The sequence below is a fragment of the Nannobrachium achirus genome (genome assembly GCF_963921795.1).
Source record: "Nannobrachium achirus genome assembly, chromosome: 14".
NCBI classification, from domain to species: domain Eukaryota; kingdom Metazoa; phylum Chordata; class Actinopteri; order Myctophiformes; family Myctophidae; genus Nannobrachium; species Nannobrachium achirus.
Window position 1 is genome coordinate 28686816 of NC_137821.1, and position 23542 is coordinate 28710357.

General features: G+C 40.8%; 1 protein-coding gene across 1 annotated transcript in view; it reads left to right on the top strand.

Moving 5' to 3' along the window:
* The window catches only part of LOC308298713 (adhesion G protein-coupled receptor L3), a gene marked incomplete at both ends in the record, with an annotated part of 264755 nt that overhangs the window by 239567 nt on the left and 1646 nt on the right, over nucleotides 1-23542 (top strand). The window contains 5 exons of the mRNA XM_080742365.1: nucleotides 9218-9386; nucleotides 10991-11116; nucleotides 13571-13667; nucleotides 17892-18017; nucleotides 22694-22711. Coding sequence (XP_080598491.1) covers nucleotides 9218-9386; nucleotides 10991-11116; nucleotides 13571-13667; nucleotides 17892-18017; nucleotides 22694-22711 — 536 coding nt within the window. The remainder of the gene's footprint in view (nucleotides 1-9217; nucleotides 9387-10990; nucleotides 11117-13570; nucleotides 13668-17891; nucleotides 18018-22693; nucleotides 22712-23542) is intronic.

Sequence of the window (23542 nt, forward strand, 5' to 3'; positions counted from 1 at the left end):
TGAAAATAACAGATCTACAAACACTTGTAGATCGGCTATTATTGCAAGTTTTCTAATTAGTACAGTAGGCTATATAAGATCATAGACTAAAAAAATATGGACGGTGGGAAGCATTTGGTTTCTATGCTGCGCAAATTAAGCTTTTTGGGCGTTGTATGGGTGACAAAAACAGGTGAAAAAAATCAAATGTAAACGTTCGGGGGAATAGAATGGAATCCTATGGAGAACATGCTTGTGCCATAACAGCGCAACTAGCTGCCAATCATAGGAACCTTTAGTTCCTTGTTGCTTCATTTTAAATCGGGACAACTACACCCCTGCTCAAGACATTAAGACAATCTATGCCTATCTATTTTACAAATCGAAACCTTTCTGAAATCATAGATATATAGAATATAATAGTACGGTATAGAATCATAAGAACGCTGTGCTTCTGTGCCACACACAGCAGAGGAAGTCCTCAATCCTTGTGCCTCGGTGACTTGTTTGCTTGTTATGAAGATGCGTTGGTTCTGGTATCCATAGCGATAAGCATCATTGGGCACCCAGCGAAGCAGGTGGCTGTGAGCACAGCTGTGGTGGGGCACATTCTAATCCATGCTTTTTGATATCTTTATGCGTAATCATCTTGCCATTAATTCTAAACTATCCAACATGAAATAAACTGGTCTTGAAACAACATTATCGTCTCTGTCGGGCAGAAACCTTGTATCTCCAAGTTTAAAGTGTGTATGTTTTTACACCAAGTAAAGCCCTGCTTCATCATCCATGGCTGTTGCACAAAAGTAGTGAAAACAGCCGATCTACAAGCACACAACGCCTCGCAGTGCGAGTCATCGTGTGCTTGTAGATCTGCTATTTTCACTAGTTTAGTTCATTTTTACAATGATAAATACAAAACGAAAGGTCTTGGACAAACGAGGTTTCCACCCGACAACGACGATATTGTTTTCTACCATGAAATTATAAATGGGAGGTTTTTATTAGAGGGAATTGAGTTGATGATGGTGATGGTGACGCCGTTCAAGGCGAGTTTAAAGTCACTAAATGTACATACGTTACGTGAGAGGATTCCACTGAGCTTAATGAGGTGTTCTCATACTGTACCTCATCTGTGTGTTCCCCATTAGTGTTTGATGTCACGTTTTCTGTTCAGATTTCATCATGCTACTTTGTTTTAATATGAATGATACATCTCTCTCTCTCTCTCTCTCTTTCTCTCTCTCTCTCTCTCTCTCTCTCTGTCTCTCTCATTATTTCACTTTCTAGCTTTTTTTCCGTAGTGTCTTCTTTTGATTGAACTTGTCTTTTTTATTATTTCATGCTATGTTTATGTATTGTTATCTTTCCATTTTTCATTTTCCTTTTTAGCTACCGTTATTATGATGGATGTATTATTGTCGAATGGCACTGGTAAGATTATCCTCGGCGGGCGATGTAGAATAGGGTAGATGTTGTGTTTGATGTGTTGTTGTTGTTGTTGCTGTTCCCCTTTCCCCTCAATCTCAGACACAGTCGGCTAGCTTTACAGTATGATGTTTGATACGCGGATCAGTGTTGTAGGAATCGCTGCAAATTGAACGCTGAGACTTCAGCGGGTGGAGGGCAAGATTCTGGGACACGATGGGTTGAGCATCTGTGGAGAAGAATTTAAAAGTGGCTGAGAAATGTGCGCTAACCGTACTGTACCACGGCGTCTGGGATAGAAATGTACCTTTGCCCGAGCATCAAAATTATTTGTGAAATCAATGCCTTCATTGAACACTTTCAGGTTAACATAGCCTTTTAACGCACATCCTTTGGGTAAATGGGTACACAACTGAGCTGATTGCATATACAAACACATCTTTTCCTCTCTGAAAAAGGGCAGCAAAAATGCCTTCGTGAAGACTTTAAGGAGGCCTAATTGACCAATTGCAATCTCGTACTTGAATGGCTCTTGCCATTCAGATGCACCTCTCAACCACTAATTGGGTTATTTCAAAGGAAATTGGCAGCAATTTGACACCGACTTTTGAAAAATGGTTCTCAGCAGAATCCCTTCCCTTTTTTGACATTTCTGCGATAACCTTTGATCCTCTGCATGCATTCAAGTGCCTTTTACTCAGCAGGGATGCCATTGAGAATGACAGCTCAAGTGGCATCGCCACAGAGGCATTCAACAATTTTCTAAGATTTCTTTTATTTTTAACAGCGTAGCTCTGCAGAGGTGTAGCCATCTATAAGAGCGATGGTATGTGTGTCTCTGTCTGTATAATTGGGCGACTGAACGGCCTAGGACTAAATTGCTTTACGACAAATTTTTTCAAAAAAAAAAGTGTTAAATAGCCTATATTCTGATAGTAAGTATTGATATAGAGTGCTTGTTCTGTAACAGGGGTCTCCCTGTCTCTCCAACAGAAAACACATTTTCAGGGTGGGATACAATTATTTTCCGATCAGGTGAGAGAACTCATAAAGGACGCAGAATAAACAAGTGCATTTGGAAGTAACGACACAAAGACATTTGCAGACAAAATGTTAACACATCGGATGCCCACGTGGTGTCTAAGTAAATTTCTTTGATGTCGCTGGAGGCCCACGACGCGTTTAACGCGTTGTACAGTAAACTATACTGTACTGTAGCTACTGCACTTGGCTACCGCGGTGATGAAACAAACTCCATTTCCCAACATGCAGCGCGCAATTACGTCACCCGGACGTGCTGTGTGTCTCGTTGACTTCCTGTTTAGCGGCTGCACAAAAATGCTGTTTTCTCCGGATTCTCTTCCTTTTTTCATTTTTTTCTCAAAACGGCAGCCTCTTCTACATGCCGTAACACAAACACTGTGGCTTAGAAATGATAAAAAACGGTCCTGACTGAAAGAAAAGATTTTCGCGAAATAAACAGGACATACTCGGATTACATTTACTCGGATTACTTTTCTCGCCAGTACTCTCGCCGGTAGGTAAAATGACGCGTTGCCATGGGCACCAGCAAATTAAGACGTCAAAACCACGTGGGCGTCCGATGTGTTAATGGATTCTCTCTCTTGATTGGCTGATATGGGCATTGGGCAACGACCTGGAAATGTATTTGTTTCTGTTTACTAAAGCAGGGGTCTTCAATGTTTTCAGGCCAAGGACCCTTTAGTTGAGAGAGAGATGAAGCAGGGACCCCCACAACCTTTTCAGAGATTCCATAGTTTTAATTGTTTGACAGCACAATCATCAGTGTATTTTGGATTCATGTCAATTTTAGTTTTCAGATTATTATCCACTTGAACCGTCAATACTTTATAAACTTGACCTTAATTTCACTCTGTACTTAGTCCGCTCTTTTCCCCCTCTGCACCAAACCTCTTTGCCGAAAATAGACGATCTACAAGATCTGTTAGATCTGCTATTTTCGGCAAAAATTCTCAGACTATGGAATAATTCAATAATTCAAGTGGTTAATATAAAAAAGGAGAAAAAAAGTTTCTTTCACACAAAGATTTGGAGGACCCCTGTAGTAACTCTGAGGACCCCCATGGGGTCCCGTACCCCCTGTTGAAGACCTGTACTAAAGAGCTGGAAAGGAGTTTATTTAATTACACTTGTTATTAAATAAACCCATACTATCAGAATATATAGCTTAAACTCTTTTTAGTTTCAAATTTTCAATCCCAAAATAATATCACTTAACCCTACCTTTAAACGCAGAATTCATAAAGTGGACTTCAGCCGCTGATGAATTAAAACCTGATCTAAAAAGCTCTGAAGCAGGTGAAGCCAGGAGGAGGGGGGAGAAAGATCACCTCTGGAGATCTAAAGATATAAATATTGATGGGTGTTAATAGCATGCAGGCGCTCTGCAGAGCCTCTGAACCATGCAGTACAAGCAGTGCATCTTGTAAGAGAGTCGTTATGCTCTTGGGTGAATGCCAGGCGCACGGCAGGAACCCTGGGCTCTTCCAAACCGGGTCCTGTGGTGATATCTGCGATATCTCAAGAGGAAGATAAGCCGGGGCCATATGAGCGCAGCCCCCCCACTTCATATCCTGTCCTCTCGGATGCATTTGGCTATGACCTCGGGCGTCTCTCCAGTGGTGGACAGTAACCAAGTACATGTACTTCGAGCAGGGGGCGTCACAATGGGGGGGGGGGAGTGGGACTGAGTTACTAGGGCCCAAGGTGGAGGGCCCTTCATTTATTTTATACTTTAGCTATTGAAAAATAGCAGATTTACAAGCTCACAGAGCGCGGCTGCGAGCTTGTAGATCTGCTATTTTTGAAAAGTCGTGAAAATGTGTGCAAATCTTTGAATATATTTTTAAGTGAACATTTGTAACTCAAATTTTGCTTCTAGGGGGTCCCTGGAACTAAATATTTTGAGATGGGGGTCTGTGGCCAAATACATTTGGGGGTCTTTTACATGAAAAAGTTTAAGCACCACTAACATAGAAACATACTTAAAAAAAAAAAAACCTTTCTTCAAAGACTTTTCACGATTTTTCAAAAATAGCAGATAGTGAGCTTGTATATCTGCTATTTTTCAAAGTTAAAGCACAAAATAATGCGTTCCCAGTTTAAATGGATTAAACCCCCTCCCCCTATGAAGAACATTCATGCGGGGCCCGCAGTGAATCCTTGTTCCCAGGGACCAGAATTTGGAGCGACACCCCTGACTTCGAGTATTTGTACTTGAGTATGTGTTTTGAGTGTTTTTACTTTACTTGAGTATCTGTATTTTGGGATACTTATGGCACTCTCTTCACTCTTCACACGTTGTACTTTTGATTGTCACAATATTTGATATTTCCTTTATTTTGAATACTTACGTATTTTTAAAAGCATGTACTTTTGAAGCAAGAACCCCAGTACTTTTACTCACGTACAAACATGACGGAGAGCAACATTCACTTTGTATAGCGGGGTAATATTTGTCCGGTAGTATCTGTACTTTGACTCAAGTACTGGGTTTTTGAGCACTTTGTCCACCACTGGGCGTCTCTTATCATCCGCCGTCCCTCGTAGCGAGTTGGAGGTCAACAGTTTGTTCTTCTTCTCTTTTTTTTTCCCCCGCTCGCTGCTTGTGTTTCCAACGTCCATTCGGGGGGCAGTCGGCGTGATGAAGTACCTCTGCTGCCAGGTCATTAACCCATTTAGGCCTAGAATTAGAAGGATTCAAAAGACACTTATAGAATCGGGTCAAAATTCTAATGTTCACGACTTTTCAAAAATAGCAGATCTACGAGCTCGCAGCGCGGCACTCGGTGCCGCGCTGTGAGCTTGTATATCTGCTATTTTTCAATAGTTAAAACATAAAATAATGATACACAAAATGTGTACCCGTTCTAAATGGGTTAAGACAGCCCTGGGAAAATTATGTTTAATGGTTGCCCCGGTAATTTCATAAATCATTTATTTTGTCGCACACCTGGCCCATTTATAACGGCTAAAATGCTAAGGTCTGCCAGTATTTATGAGGGGAGCAAGATACTTCTGTGAACTCAGATAATTATGCTACACCGGCTGCGACGCGCTTACGGCAACAGAATCTCCTCCCAGAAGCTGTGTGTGTGTGCGCTTGTGTGTGTGTGTGTGTGTGTGTGTGTGTGTGTGTGCGTGTGTGTGTGTGTGTGTGTGTGCGTGTGCGTGTGCGTGTGTGTGTGTGTGTGCGTGTGCGTGTGTGTGTGGGAGAAAGATAGAACAGAGGGGGGTGTGGCTTTTCCGCTTGGATGCAGATGTTGTTTAGTGAACACAGCTTTCTCCCGCTAAAAGAACCCTTCTAGTGTAACCCTGATTTGTGGATTGATTTTACTTCCCTTTGTACTTGTTGTAGCTTATTATATACTATAGATAGTACATTTCATGTCATTTTTGATTTGTTTGTTTTTATTTAGTATTCATTTACTATTTTTTATTTCTCAGCTACCAGGACTACGAACCTGCAATCAAGTAAGAATAGAACGGACAGGCTTTTCTTTTGTTTCTCCCCCTCATAATAATACATAATGTCATGTTTCATTGAGACCTCCATAAGAGCCAATCAAGGACCCCAAATCCATCTTGCAAAGCCCCTCTGTGTCATTAACATGACGTATTGCAGAGCAATCCGTCACGTTGAAGGCTACATTATAGCGTGCTGTACAGAAAAGCAATCCCATATCATACCTTAGATATACATACTGCAGTTGACCATGGATGTGAACAGTATTCTGCAAGGCAACACATTTCAACGAGGACGTTTATACAACACATTAAAAGTATGAAGACAAAGTGCAAAAGAAACACATTATGAAAGGACATTTAGCCTAAATATAATTAAAATATTTACTGCCTTAACGTGTTAAAAGAATAGAAACTGAGAAAAATAGAAGGTATAATAGATTAAGACAAAGATTAAATGTCACGATTAAATTGAAAAATGAAAAAAAAAACTTTGAAAAGACTTCAGCTTGGCTTTAAAAGAACAGAAACCTGCAGTTTTCTGGGAGTTTGTTCCAGATATGTGGTGCATAAAAACTGAACGCTAGCTGCAAGCTTGTCTGCAGACACAAAGTTTACCTCCCAGATGACTTGAGATGTCTGGAAGGTTCTTAACAAAACCACCTCATAGCAGAAGTTCAGAAATATATTTTGTCCCGAAACTTGGCCTTACAAGCCAACAACAGCAACAACAATAAAATAACAGTAATACTAATACTAATAATTTGCCACAGGCTATGGGATCTGTAGTTGGGGTCCCAAAGTCCAGAAGGAAGGCCACAGTTCAAGGCCATTGGTTGTTGGTTGGTTGATATTCAGGGTAACTGTGCTGTGGTAGAGATGTATAATTTGGGTACTGTTGTGGGTGGAAATGGTGGGAGTGACTCAGGGGAGCTCTACCACGGTTATCTGATTGACACACACACACACACACACACACACACACACACACACACACACACACACACACACACACACACACACACACACACACACACACACACACACACACACACACACACATAGAGAAAGAGCTAGGTCTACAGTGCAACGTTACAAAGGACAAGGACACAGGATTTAAACACAATACTATAGCAAGCAGCAGACCCAGCAATATAGACTTTCTGTCTCTCAGTTTTCGTGGTATTTTCCCAGTGTAGTCGTGGTTGTGGTCCCAAGTCTGCAAGTACTTTTGGTGTACCGCTCTACTTGCATCCAAAATAAATAAAGAATAAAATAATAATAAAGTTTATTTGTATATCAATTTTGGAGGAAGAAAATGTATATCAAATTACAAATTACAGCTACAAATTACAGCAACATAACAAGATAGAGATACAAATTATTAAAAGTTAAAATAATAGAGATTAAGTAAAGGCATAAAAGGCGATAAGCGTCGACAAAAGAGAGGCAATAAGAGGCTAAAATAAATAAACGCTATTATAAATAGGCCTGGCCATAAAATGATCTTCTCATAAGTGATTTAAAAGAAGACACTACCTTTACTCACCGTAGGTCTGTAGGAGCTTCGGTCTCTCAGCCGCAGAAGCCCCGGGTAATGAGGCGAGTTTAAGGAACAACCAGTCATGCTCATATGGGAGCAGCATCTCTAAAATAGAACTTGGAGCCTGGCCTTGCAAGGCTTTAAAATTCATCAGTAAAATCTTAAATTCAGTTCTGAAACTTTGCGGGCAGGAAGCCAGTGTAACAATCTGAGAACTAGTGCGATGATATGATCTTGGTATTAGTGAGGACTGGAGCAACTGCAGCTGTCTGAAAGATTTTTGTAGGGAGAGACCCAGGGGCGTCACAAGGGGTAGGAAAGTGGGACTGAGTTACTAGGGCCCAAGGTGGAGAGGCCCTATAGTAACTTTAGCTATTGAAAAATAGCAGATCTACAAGCTCACAGCGCGGCACCGAGTGCCGCGTTGCGAGCTTGTAGGTCTGCTATTTTTGAAAAGTCGTAAAAATTTAAATATACATATATATATACAATACATATCATCTTGGGGGTCCTTCACATGTGCTGCGCTGTGAGCTTGTATATCTGCTATTTTTCAATGGTTAACATTGGGGGGGCCCGCAGTGAATCCTTGTACCCAGGGCCCAGAATTTGGTGTGACGCCCCTGGAGAGACCTGTAAAGACATCGTTACAGCAGTCAGGTCTGCTGAAGATCAACGCATTGACAAAATTGACAAAAAGTTCAGCCAAATCCCGCCGTCTTTAGAAATGTTGCGTAATATTGCATGTTTTTTTTTTATTAATCCCCTAGTCTTCCAGGACATTTCTCAGTCCAAAAGTTACATGCTGTGAGAAATAATATCTACAAGTTTGCCAGGAGCCTCCGACCATGACTCCCAGCTTAATATTAAGGAATCAGAGGGCAGCAGTCATGTTTAATCTTAAATGCATGCAGTCATACTGAGCAAATAATTTCCCAAGTGTACTTCCTTTTCAAACATCTAACTAATCATAGGCAGACGGAAATAATTATGAACCAGTTGAACCCTAGCATCCTTATTATGAGGGCGAACAATCGGCAAAAATTGCCGATCTACAATCTCACAACGTGTCTCGTGGCAACACGTTGTGAGCTTGTAGATTGGCTATTTCCCCACATATTCCACCACTATTTCCCACCATATTCTCACCATTTCCTCCCATTTGTTTCCATTCTTCAGTAAAAACGCAAAAATGCTAAGCGTTAATGTCTGCTTTTTCCAAATGTTTCTGTTGAATCCCTTACTGGGCTATGAGTGTGTGAAGGAGTTCAAGCAAATTATTTGTTTCAGCCAGATATTCAGCTTATCTGGGGGTTTGCAGTTTTGTTCTGGCCTTTGAGTCACCCGTACTGCATCTCCCGCCGTATAATATCGGTTTGTTCTTGAAACAAATTGCTGTTATACTATTTTAGTGTGAAGGGAATACGCAAAAATGCACTTGCAGTATAATATTTCATGGATGATGCCAAGCCGCTTGTGAAGAAATACGATGAATTCGGCCCGAGGGCATGATGTTTAAGTCATGTATGTACAAAAGCATTCCTGGGAAGGAATTGGGGTTATCCTAATGATGAATCACAGAGACATTTTGCATCATAATGAGGCCGCAAAACTGCAGCTCATTCTGTCTTAAAAAGCTACATGAAAAGTCCATGATCTCTTCTATAGATTTTTCCTTATGCAGGAAGAGAATTATAAAAAAACAACAACAACAATGCAAATGCCAGCAGTGTGTGCAGCGTCTGTTTTACTGTATTTCAGGTCGTGGGTGATCGGGGCCGTTGCGTTGCTGTGCTTGCTGGGCCTGACCTGGGCCTTTGGCCTGATGTATGTCAATGAGAGCACAGTGGTGATGGCCTACCTCTTCACCATCTTCAACTCCCTGCAAGGCATGTTCATCTTCATATTCCACTGTGTCCTGCAAAAGAAGGTAAGGATTCCATTATTTAAACACTTAGATCCTACATCAGGGGTCAGCAACCCGTGGCTCTAGAGCCGCATGCGGCTCTTTAGCGCCACCCTAGTGGCTCCCTGGAGCTTTCTCAAAAATGTATGAAAATGAAAAAAGATGGGGGGAAAAAATGTATTTTTTGTTTTAACGATTTTTTTATCGTCACTGTCGGGCAGAAACCTTGTTATCTCCAAGTTTCAAATTTGTATGTTTTTTTTTTTTCTCCGCAAAGTAAAGCCCTGCTTCATCATACAAGACTGACGCACATAAGTAGTGAAAACAGCAGATGTTGTGTGCTTGTAGATCGGCTGTTTTCACTAGTTTTTGGGTTTCCGACCCCTGTCCTACATGCTTGTATGTCATTGACCGGGGTCCCCCAGGGGTCTGTCCCTGGCACCCTCCTTTTTCCTCTACACCATATCTCTACTACGGGGTCGGCAGGTTAGCTACTCATCAGCGTCAGGGTTACTGGGGTTAGGGATTGGGTTAGGATTAGGCATAGAGGTTAACATTCACCAGCGTAGGCAGGTTAGCTACTCACCAGCGTCGACAGGTTAGCATTTCACCAGGTTAACATTCACCTGGGTCGAAATACTGGGATGTAGAACAAATGTTATGTCGAAATATCGACATGCTTCCCCATCACAATATGCTATTTTCACCAAATGCCCAGAATAAGGACACAACCACACTATATATTTTTAAATATATTTATTACTGTCTGTTTATTGATATTCTTAAATTTTCTTAGTTTCATTTGTAATTATGCTTCTTAACCCTTCTTGTGCCTATCCCGAACAAGTTCGGCTTTATTTCAATCCAATACAATATTTTATTTGCTATTTTACTTACCCTGAGCTGCTTGGACCAACGTGGGTGGTCCTGGCTCATCCAGGACCACCAGGATGGTCCGACGATTTATTCCATCGAAAATGGTTTAAAATAAAGTTTAGAGCCCCCCAAAAGAAACTCAATCTATACTGTCGGCGGCGCGACGTATTCCAGGGTGCCTATCCCGGACTAGTCCGGGATATTTAATAAAATGAATTAATTAATCGGAGGCCTCAACGAAGCCCCGGTCTAAATTTCCATCCATGCCCCGGGCCGAGACTCGGCCATCCACGGCCCGTAATCGGGCAACGCCGCTGCATCGCACCGCCGAATCCAATAATAAGTCAAATCTTTAGAGAGCATTTTCTCTGAATTGTGTTCCCAGACCAAAGACAACGTTTTTTTGCGACTGAAATAGCTTTAGATCGGGCTTCTTAAAAATAAAACAGCGAATGGCTAAGTGTTAGCTAACTTCCTCCTCTCGTCCCACATAGCAGTGGCTGCAGTGAAAACACAAGGCAGTACTGTCTTCTTCTACGGAAGCTAGAGCGAAGGCCTATACAGATATTTCTGGCACTCTAGCGGCACCTTGTGGCCCGGGGCACTGTATGAGTTAAAGGTCCCATATGATGAATGCCTTGAGTTTAGTTTTTATTATATTCTTTTGTGTGTGCGTGCGTGCGTGGTGCGTACATGCACACGTATGCGCTTATGTGTGCATTATGCACCTGTGAATGTCCATTCCTTCACAGGTGCGTAAGGAGTATGGGAAGTGCCTGCGTACGCACTGCTGCAGCGGCAAGAGTGTGGAGAGCTCCATAGGCTCTGGGAAGAGCGCTGCAGCGCGGGCCCCTGGTCGCTACTCCACAGGGTCACAGGTACTGCCACCTTTTACTCACCTATTCTTTTCTGCGACTGGATTCTTCCTTTGTTCTATTCTGTAATCTCACACAAATTGCAAAGGTAGGCAGGATAGCATTCTGGGAACCTAGGCTCACATGTTCCGGGGTCATCAATATGTCCGTACACGGACAAATGTGTCTGTGACAAAGACTTGGGAAATACTAGATTTAGTTTTTACATAACATTATAATGTTCTTATTTTGATCATAAAGCCAAATTACTGAACGTCAATTCTCCAGGTTTTCTTCAGAATATGTATGACACTGATTTAGTACGACACTATGGCACATTATGAGTCCACTAGTACTAGTGGTTCTCAAACGATTTATTTGCTACAACCCCCATAACCCTGAGAGTGTACAAATGGAACCAAATGGAGCCGTAAGGGTCCATTTGGTTCCATTTGTACACTCTCAGAGTTAAAGACCTATAAAGCTGTAATAATTTGTATGACCATGGCACAAATAGAACATGGCGATGACCCCTGCTCATGTTTTGGACCCATAGTGCTGCTGCACCATGACAATTTGGGACACAAACTGCATAGTCGACGGTTCACTGTCAGTGTGAGATATCACAGATTAACCCATTTACGCATGAACACAATATGATGCAATATTTTATGCTTTAAATAAAATAAAAAAAATAGCAGATATACAAGCGCAGTGCCGCGCTGTGAGCTTGTAGATCTGCTATTTTTGAAAAAACGTGAAAATTAGAATTTTGACCCGATTCTATAAGTGTCTTTTGAATCCTTGTAAGGTTTTTTGAAAAAACCTATGTTTCTATGTCAGCAATCTAGCCAGCCATCGTCAAAGAAAAGGTCCTTTTCACTTAACCCCTGACCCCCATCTCAAAATATTTAGTTCCAGGGACCACCCAGAAGCAACATTTTAGTTACAAAAGTTCGCTTTGAAAATACATATATTCAAAGATTTGCACACATTTTCACAACTTTTTCAAAAATAGCAGATCTACAAGCTCGCAGCGCGGCACTCGGTGCCGCGCTGTGAGCTTGTATATCTGCTATTTTTCACTGGTTAAAGCAGTCAATAATTCTAGGCCTAAATGGGTTAAAACCTAGTTTTGAGTGAGACTCCTATCAGCTAATTCAATAACTTCTGTCTCTCCAAACTCACTGTAATTGAACATTGCAGCATTATTCCAAAGACTATCTTCCCGCTAAGCATTCAGGAATAGATGAAAGTTTTGATTGTACACGTGGTTTAGATAGGATTTCTGCATACCCGTCGCGACGACGTTGAGGCTTCTGAACTAACGTGTAATCAGTGAAGCCAGATTTCTCAGTTATGAAGTCGTACTTGCACACTGGCAATTAGAAAATATTTTTTAAATTGGAAGCCAATTAAAAAAAATATTTTCTAATTGCTTGCCGAGAATCCAGAATGTTCTACAATAGTCAGTGCATGTCTTCTATTCTCCAATGCACCCTTCGATCTACAGATGTGCCCTTTCAAGTCTTCAGGCTTTACCTGAAAATGTCTTTTCCCAAAAGTTTCTTTCCCTGTTTTGCCTTTTTAATTTTAATGGGGGATGGAGCATATTTTTGCAGAAGCCTGCAAATGGCAAGAAACCAATCCATTCCCATTGAAAAGCAGAATCCACCTTCATAGGTAGATTCAAACTTGGAGGTCAGAGAAGAAGAGTCATGAAAATAGCCAAAATAGCTGATCTACAAGCTCAATGTTCTTGCAATGCTCAATCTACTGTCTTGCCAATGGCAGGATGTTTTGAAATGGCACATCGATACCTGCTCTTTTTTTCGTGTATATATATTTTTACGTCTAAATTGTGAGAAGAAAACTGAATTCTGAGACATAATGGTGTTTCGCTGTCCATAAGCGATGGCCTTCCTACTGTATATTAGGGCATTCACAAATAGTGATTTTTAGTATTCGAATTATTCAACCTCAAAGTTTTCGAATAGTCGAATATTCGACAGGACTGGCCAAACTGTCAAATATTAAGTAAGCAAGAGGCGTTGCGAGGCGCTGTGAGCATGTAGATCTGCTGTTTTCACAATATTTATCTGCGGAACCGAGTCACATTAAATGTAATACCTACAATTCCGAGTGCTTGTCAGGGTTCTTATGACTTCCTATCTAGCCAAGCTTTATAAACCATGAAGAAATATATATGTGTGTGTGTGTGTGTGTGTGTGTGTGTGTGTGTGTGTGTGTGTGTGTGTGTGTGTGTGTGTGTGTGTGTGTGTGTGTGTGTGTGTGTGTGTGTGTGTGTGTGTGTGTGTGTGTGTGTGTGTGTGTGTTTTTTAAAGACAAAACAATAATAAAAAAAAAGGGAATATTCGACTTCGGTGACCAACGTCGAATAGTGACTTTGATATTCGAATATCTGGTGAATGCCCTACTGTATATCCACATGCACTGGCATTTCCTTTGTCTCTACAGAGCCGAATCCGTCGGATGTGGAACGACACGGTCAGGAAGCAGTCGGAGTCCTCTTTCATGACCGGTGACATCAACAGCTCAGCGTCGCTGAACAGAGGTAGTTTGTCACGTTGCAAACGCATGCTTTAATAATGAACCTAACAGCGCACCAACTTCACGCTCGTGCGGGAGACCGTGGTTGAAGTCAGTGGAGGCTGTGCCGCAGCGAACATTTCGTCACTGTCGGGAAGAAACCTTGTATCTCGTATCGAAGTTTCAAATTTGTATGTTTTTTCGTAAATTAAAGCCCTACTTCGTCATACAAAAGTGTTGCTCAATAGTGAAAACAGCAGATGTGCTTGTAGATCAGCTGTTTTCACTACTTTAAATCGTTTTTTAAAAGAATAACAAAAAAGGAAGGTTTTGGACATACGAGGTTTCCACCCGACGATTTGTTTTAGTAACTTCACTTTTCTGTCACCCAGGTGCTTGACGGTGTTTGCTTTTATCGATTCATTTCAGTACTTTTCATAGAAGCTGCAAGTACTCCGCCCACTACTTACTGAACATAATGGACCATGTTAGCTTGAAGTTATTATTGACCGGCGATCGCTCGTTTCATTTCAACAGCACTGACCCATTTTTTCTATTGGATCTTTAAAATTAGTTTTAGACAAAGACGAACTGCATTTGAACTGTTCCCATGAATCAGCCAGAACTATTATTATGTCAGTAGGTGATCATTTTGTATACATTTTCATTCATTTTACTTTAATGTCCGGGTGGCACTGGACAAGCGTCAAATTATTGCCCAGCACCGTGGAGATTAGAATAAAAGGGGTCATCAGTTGAGAAAGGACTACTGTCCAAGCGGGTACCAGACTATAATGACTAAATTGGGAGGGAACATTTTTAAATGTATAGTTTTACTTTTTTGAAAGGAAATTCGATGGACCATCATGGATCTGAAGAATTTTCTAGTAGGCATGAATCAAAACCCTTAAAACTGGATAAAACCTTCGCCCATAATCCGATAGTATAAGGACTTCGGAGTCGCTTTGAGTTTCACAGGAAAATAAATGCTCACATCTGCATTAACAGCAGATGCCACTCTCTCTTCCATCCCTCGCTCTAACCCCATCCTCGGCGTCTGTCGACAGAGGGATCCGGCGCTCTCAAAAGTTTGCTCTTGAGCTCCTGCTTGCAAAGACACTGATGCATTGTTAAGATGATGGGTGAGAGTTTGACAACAGGAGGAAGTGTCAGAATCTCAATAATTAGGCACCTTCAACAGATGCAGCTTTTATCCATGGCAAGGAGGCTGTGTCGGCGCGGAAATGGGTCGAGGGGTTGAGGAGAAGCATAGATCTTTCACCAAGGACTTAGGGCGGGGAAAAAACCTTATTAATACAATTTTACACTCTCTGTTATCAGGCAGGATCTGATAGTAGAAATGCTCAAACAGGCTTGCGCTACATTTTCTGTCATCTCGGGCAGAAGAAGCCGCACGGCCCCCACTCGCATGCATCGCAACGAACAGTTGCAAACTGAGCCGCGCCGCGCCGTTATTACAGGATTATGTGTAGCGGAGCGTTTCTTTCTTCCCGACGTTTCAACCCTGTACCTCTCCTCGGGTGAAGAACAAAGTTGCAGTCGATTCTCCCGAGAGGGAGTCGTGCAATCGCCTCGATAGTGCTGCAATGTTCACGCTGTTGTTCGCGAGTATGGCTGCGCAATCAGTAATTATAAATGGTCCAATTTGGACAACACGGACGCAGTAAAGGAGAGATCTGCCATTGGGAGAAGGAACTGTTTATCACTTCAGAAGACATTGGTGGTATTTTTGGAATGCTCTGTAATTAGGGCAAGCAAGCAACAACAAAAAGAGTTGTTGATTATATCAAAGCGGTGTTGCAATAAACACAAGTTTATTTAACACCAGTATCACAAATGACGATTGAATGTAGGCTACCAATTGCCTGATAATTACACAGAAATATAGATAATGCTGTACTAATAAGGACGTTATATACAGTACGGGCGTGTGCGTGTTAGGGATGGGATGATATGAACATTTCATATCACGATTATTGTGACAAAAGAAATCGTGATTTACGATATTATCGCGATAATAAAAAATCATTATCCTGGGGCGGAACATGATTTGCCAAAAAAATAGCAGATCTACAAGCTCACAACGCGTTGCAACTTGTAGATCGGCTATTTTTTGGCTAAGACATTTGATAGAGTGAGAAAAAGACTGTATCAAGTAGGTATATTATAAGTACCTTTTACCAATAGAGGGTTTAAATGGTACCAGATATGCAACTCTGCAAATAAAAGGTGAATTGGTCCTAGTGCATGACGGAGGACGATATCACAATAAATTCATTCTCCACGATACGATTATCGTGAGTGTTTTTTATCACGATAATATCGCTTATCGTCCCATCCCTAGTGTGTGTGTGTGTGTGAGAGCAGATGACTGATTCGTCAACCGCATAATTGCAACATCCCCGGTTCAAATCCGTCCGGAGACTTGTGTTGCATTTCCTTCCCCTTCTCTTCCCTCTGCTTCCTATCTCTAAACACTCTCTCCTGTCTAAATAATTCACACACCAAAAAAACTTTAAAAAAAAGAATACAATAAGAATGATATTCTATTGGAGAGATAGTTATTTGTGTGACTAAAACACTAGAAATGATCTTAGCCTCGATGTTGTTTAGATGTACAGACAGTGAGTGACTATGCAGCTACAGTACAACTGCGTTTCATCAACCCTGAAAGCTGTCTTTGTCAAGGAGTTGAAGAGACACTCTCTCCCTCCTGCTGCTTGTTGCAGGCCATCTCTCTGTCCATCCGTCTCTCTCTCTCTCTCATATACTGTACATACTCTCTCTCTCTCTCTCTCTCTCTCTCTCTCTCTCTCTCTCTCTCTCTCTCTCTCTCTGTGTCTCTTAGACTTGTGTTTATGACAGAATCTGAGCTTTGCAAAACAACTGCACACATGGCTATAGTGAAACGAATTGATTTCGTGTCCCTATACCTATAGGAGCTGTTTTGGAATGATGTTCACCCAGATTGCTCAGTAGGCAAGGAAGTAGGAATTTAATGCAAAAGGGAAGATTTATTTTTGGGCCTTTTTCCTGGCATTCACAATGAAAAAGAAAGAACAATCTGCGACTCCACACTCGCCAATTACAAACAAGAAATACTGACTGACTTGACTGAATAGAACTTAATTACGGAGCTTCAAAATCTAAAGGTTCTTCTGTTAGTGATAATGCTATCTGGAGGCTGATGAGTCATTTGAGCCGCTGGTGAAACGAATAAATAGTGTCTTGTTGTTTTCTTTGTGTGAAAGTCCCAGTTGAGTGGAAAGCAATTCAGTGACCATCTTCACCCGAGGAGGACATTTCAGCAATATATTGCACAAAGGAATGTAAACAAAAAAAGTCTCAAGTGTGTTGAAAACCTTCAAAGAGCAGTTGCTGGTTCTGCATTCATCATCTTAACAATTGTATTAGGCACAGGAATCGAGGGCATTTATCGTCACTGTCGGGCAGAAACCTTGTATCTCCAAGTTTCAAATGTGTACGTTTTTTCTTAAAGTAAAGCCTTGCTTCATCATACAAGACTGTCGCACAAAACCACAGTTGTGAAAATAGCAGATCTACAGTACAAGCAACACACAACGCCTCGAGACGCAAGGCATTGTGTGCATGTAGATCAGCTATTTCTATTATTTTAAATCATTTTTAAAATGATAAATACAAAACAAACGGTTTTGGACATACAAGGTTTCCACCCGACAACAACGATGTATTGACTGTTTTTTTGACACAGTGGCCAACCTTGTCTCTAGTGATTATTGTATTATGTCCTGCTTAAGTCTAGTACAGGAGTGTTTAATGTCTCGCTTTGGCTACTGTATTTGTACTGTACTGTACTGTAATGTATGTCGGTGCTTGTCCACAATGTCACTGCCTGTCCGTTAACGCGTGTGCGTGTGCTGTCTGAATGAGTGAAGCGCAGTAACGTTCTTGATACAACGTTGACAATGTCATTGAAAAATGTGATTAATCAACCCAACTGCTATCCCGTCTGTCCCATTAGCCACGTCAGTCCAGCTTTTGCCACTTCCTTAAGCAAAAAAACAACAACAACCACCTCTCACTAATGATCATGTGATCATTTGAATGTTAATGGCTGTCATTGCTCAGCAGCTGCATCGCTCTCTGCCTGACTGATGTATATGTTCTCTTCTCTCTCTCTCTCTGCCGTCTCTTAACTACACCTATCTGTCTCCGCTGCCTCCTCCTGTCTCTCTGGCTGCTGCAGGGGCTATGGCTAACCATCTTATACCTAATGCACTCCTGCGTCCTCATGGCACTAACAATCCCTATAATACATTGCTTGGGGAATCGTCCGTCTATAACAACCCTCTGGGCATGTACAACACGCAAGGTGTGCAAGCCTCTTTTCATTCTCTTTGACATTGAAGGCTAGGGCAGTGTTTTTTGTTTCGATTTTATTGTTGCTACTCGGAGTGCCTTTAAAGCGGTATTTCACTTTATACTCGTCCTATAATATTAAGATTGGCTAATGGGAAAACGGGCCAGCCGGTGGACCACAGTCATGTCACTATGACTCAGACATACTGTAACCGTAAACAAACCTGATACGCCCACATATAGGCATATTAGGGAGACCCGGTTGTCCAGAGCGACAGATGGGACCGCTATGCCCATATATGGTCATTTGCAACATGTGCATACAGTATATGGGACAGATCGACTTTAAGAAAAATATTCATTTTGTCAGACACCCCCTACGCCCATTGTAACTTGGAAACACATGACATGTCCTTGGTTCAGGTGGCTGATGGTGTCCTTCTAATGCGTGAGGGGGCATGTTGTTGGGAAAATAAAATGACAAAATAAAACAACTGAAAAATAAAATAAAATAAACACAGCCCCCTCACGCACAAGAAGGACAATGTCAATCACTAGAAGCAGGAATGTGTGTTTTCAATGAGTCTAATATGGTTATTATAGTGTATGAAGGTACAATGGGTTTGTACAGGACGGGGCGTGTCTGATCGAATGAATATCGAATATCTAAATATTGAATCAAGCCACTTGAAACTGTTTGGGATTGCACACCAGAGTAGACATTAAGAAGTGTTTTAAAGTGAAATGCCCCGTTAAAAATATATATTTGAAAAAAGATTGAATTAAATGCACTTAATGTTCTTTTTTATGTGGATATGATTGGAAAAACACTGCCCTAGTTGTCAATCTGTTTGCAATAGAAGAATTGTCGCTTTATCACAAAAGTCCTACAGCTGTGATTCTCAACCTTTTTCTGTATCACCCATCTGGCCACAAACAGCTCAGTGGTCAGATGGATGGGCCGTGTCCATTTTCAGGAATGTTTCATTTTATTTGCATCAGTCAATCCATTGTGTTTCGGCTTGGATCGATGGAACACAACTTCTTTTAAATCAGGGGTCTTCAACGTTTTCAGGCCAAGGAACCCTTAGTTGAGAGAGAGATGAAGCAGGGACCCCCACAACCTGATTCCATTTAGTTTCATTGTTTGACAGCACGATCATCAGTATATTTTGGATTCATGTTAATGTGGCTTTTCAGACCACTTGAACCGTCAATACTTAATAAACTTGACTTTTCACTGTACTTAGTCTGCTCTTTTCCCCCTCCAAAGCTCTTTGCCAAAAAGAGCTGATCTACAAGCTCACAACGCCTCGCAGCGCGAGGCGTTGTGAGCTTGTAGATCGTCTATTTTTGGCTAAAGTTCAGAAAATATGGATGCTAGGGTTCAAGTGGCTAATATAAAAAAGGGGGGAAAAAACAAGTTTCTACCACACAAAGATTTGGAGGACCCCCTGTAGTAACTCTGAGGACCCCCAAGGGGTCCCGGACCCCCTGTTGAAGACCCCTGTTTTAAATATTAATGTCATAAATCAATACAATCTCAGTGTTTTGGCAATTATTTGGGGGCGGTCTTGCAATATCCTCACGGCCCACAGGTTGAGAAACACTGGCCTGCTGCAGCCCAGTAGGCTACTGTAGGGCTTTTAGTCGGGGGTGTATCATGCTGCTTCCGCTGCTCCTTTCTCATGAAGATGATGCGTTTAAAAATTGGGATGAATGAAGTCAAATAGTAAGGGGATATCTTAAAAAGTCCTAGAATAAATTCCTTACCAAAAACTTTCTTCACCAATGTGTTTGTAAAGGTCTCTAGTAACATATCTCACAAAAACTGAAATTCAGTTTCCCTAGGAGAATCCTTGACAGCTGCTGAAAGTTAGGGTCCCATTAAATTAACTGATAAAACACACCAAAATAAATATGCTTTAAGTAGCATGTGAGGGGTCAAACTAGGGGTTTTTCATGATTCTGAATCCATTGCAAGAATTTTTTGTTTTGCACAAAAAACATTCCTTGGGTTAAAGGCGGCTCCCACAAAACTGTGAAAAGTGATGACTCATCACTAAACCATAGTTTTGTCTGGACGTTTTTTGACCAATTCAGAATCATGAAAAACCCCTAGTTTGACCCCTCACATGCTACTTAGCGCATATTTATTTTGGTGTGTTTTATCCTGTATAGTTTATTTAATGGGACCCTAACTTTCAGCAGCTGCCAAGGATTCACCTAGGGAAACTGAATTTCAGTCTTTGTGAGATGTGTTACTAGAGACCTTTACAAACACATTGGTGAAGAATTTGGTAAGCAATTTATTCTAGGATTTGACACTATTTCTGAAGATATCCCCTTTCTAAAATCAGGAATGGGGAAAAACATGGAAATCTGGAGCCAGATACACCACCAGTCATCTGTTTCAACTTTGCTCTAATGTTGTCAATGAAGCTTGTGTGCCGTGTCTTCTGTCTCTCTGTTGTTTTATTCTGTTTCTGTTGCCACATTGTTGTTCAGCCGCGAGAAACGTAATGCAAAAGAAACGAGTGCCACTTTAAAGCTCGGCCGAACACAAATGTCAAAAAGAGATCTTATTGCAAGAAACAAGAAGAAGCATTTGAATAATTCAGCTATAAATGTATTTTTTCTTTGGCCAAGTTCGAATAACTTCCTTGAGACTTCAAATAGGCTCTATGCACAGCAGCCATATTATTGGACAGAAATTGTACAAATGGAACATTTGTTTCTATTCAGGGGTGTCGCACCAAATTCTGGGCCCTGGGTACTTTAACTATTTTTGAAAAAAACGTGAAAATTCTTGGAATATTTCAAATCCTTCTATGTTTTTTTTTTTTAAAACCTATGTTTCTATGTCAGTGGTGCTCAAATTTATTTTATGTGAAGGACCCCCAAAATTATATGTATTTGGCCACAGACCCCCATCTCAAAATATTTAGTTCCAGGGACCCTCCAGAAGCAAAATTTGAGTTACAAATGTTCAATGAAAAAATACATATATTGCAAGATTTGCACACATTTTCACAATTTTTCAAAAATAGCAGATCTACAAGCTACAGCTGTGAGCTTGTATATCTGCTATTTTTCAATAGTTAAAGTATAAAATAATTAAGGCCCCTCCACCTTGGGCCCTAGTAACTCAGTCCCACTTTTCCCCCTTGTGACGCCCCTGGTTCTATTTGTACCCTCTCAGAGTGTACAATTATTACATATCACATATCCTCTGAAAGAGGTCCTCTTTAAGGTAGAACAATACCTACTCTATTATTTTGCAGACAAAGCTCAAGCGGCTTTACAAGCTTTTAAAGGCTTTACCAAAAAAAAAGTCTGACTAAGTGTATCTTATCCCCATGAGCTTTGTTTGATCAGTCCTCAAACAATCTGAGTTCATCTATCCGTTTGGCTGTTAAAGGTTACTTTTCTTCTATTGATTACTCACACCATGGAGACTTGAGTTCAATAATATTTGTTTGTATTCGTCACATTCCTAAGACAAAAAAATATATATTATAGTAAATTTACCCCCATTGATTCTGGATGGGGATTGGGGACCCAAATGCATGAGCCTGGATGGGGACACAAATAAGGCCCTGGATGGGGACCCAAATGCATTTGGGTCAGAATCAAATGGGGTAAATTTAGGTTCAAGGGTCAAGTAAATTTATCCCCATTGATTATCACACAAATGCATTTGGGTCCCCATCCAGGGCCTTGTATTTGGGTCCCCATCCAGAATCAATCAGGGTACATTTACTATAATACATTTTTTGTCTTAGGGATGCGACAAATACAAAAAAATATTATTGAACTCAAGTCTCCGTGGTGTGACTAATCAATAGAAAAAAAGTCTTTTTGGGGGTGAACTACTCCTTTAATGCAGAAATCATATGATTTTTAATTCACATCTCAGCAGTCAATAACAGTCTGCCCTAACTCTAGTCTTGATCGTAACGAGATATACTGTACAAAAGAATATATATATATATATATATATATATATATACTGTATATATCGCCACTGTCGGGCAGAAACCTTGTATCTCCAAGTTTCAAATGTGTACATTCTTTCACAAAGTAAAGCCCTGCTTCATCATACAAGGCCGTTGCACAAAAGTAGTGAAAACAGCAGATCTACAAGCACACAACGCCTCGCGGTGCGAGGCGTTGTGTGCTTGTAGATCGGCTGTTTTCACTAGTTTCAATCATTGTTTAAATGATAAATACAAAACGAACGCTTTTGGACAAGGTTTCCACCCGACAACGACGATATATCAGTGAACTAATTGATATTAGTTATTTAATATCTTGCATTGTAGCACATAAGAAGTCAAATGTCACTTACCTTAATTGAGTCTTGGAGGAAACATCTGTTATGATATGAAAAGGAGGCTGGTGGATATCTTGACACTTGAGAATCTGCTGGTTTGCAAAAGGACTGCTAAAACATTTATCACAGAGTTTTATTTTTAATCCGCCGTGTGAATAGATTTGTTTATAGATTTGCTGTCGTTGGGGTTTGTACGCATTCTGTGCATGGGGACACAAAGCAAATTGCATTACATTAGCATTTTCTATGTGTGTCATGATGAGCATAAGTGCACATGTCTTCTTCTACCTGTCACCGTTTATGCTTATTGTGTTTTCTTTCTCCTTTCCTTTCCCTCATGCGGTCCCTAAAAGAGCCGTACAGAGAGACAAGTATGGGAGTCAAACTAAACATTGCTTACCAAATGTAATTGACTTTGGTTTTACTTTCTTTTCACTCTGTGCTGACAAAGGGGTAATGAAAAATTCCATTCATACAGCACATTTCAGACATTCCCTTTGGAAGTAATACTATTTCTGTAGCAAAAGCCCTCAATGTTTCAGAGACCCGTAAATTTCAATTTAAATCCCAATTTGGAAACCCAGAAATACAATAATTCACTAGATGCCATTTAAGTACAGTAAAATCCATTGGTCCATTTGATACCACAGATTAATACGACCTACTGACGAACAATCCTTCTTTCTTTGTGACCTCAGCATTTTCAAAGGCAACATCAATGCAAATTACACTTTATTCCGCTCAGTTTATTCCTGCTCAGATCTACGGAACATTCTTAGGTTAGAGAATTTAAGCTTGATACCTCTTGAAGCAAAGTTGATGCTGTCACACACGTTCCTAACAAGCTAGTTGGTTGAGCGTTTGAAGTGTTTCCTTTCAACATTTGCATTGATGTAGACCCCAAAAAGCTAACCACGGAGGTTACAGAACTGATGGAATTTGAAATCCATATTTTCTCTGCATGAGAGAGAACCGAAAACCCATTTTCCCCCCATAATGCAGCTATCAGCGTTTCTTACACTGCCATATTTTAATAACTTGAACATGGATGTGTGGCAGACATTCATGTATTCCTTTTGAGCAGTATACAGTATGTTAGTTAAAATGCTCATATGGGACAATATGGCTGGGGTCCAAATGTAAGGTGGTGGTCTAGTTTGTGTCACTTTGAGTGTTGCATGCATGGCTTTTGCTTTGGTTTT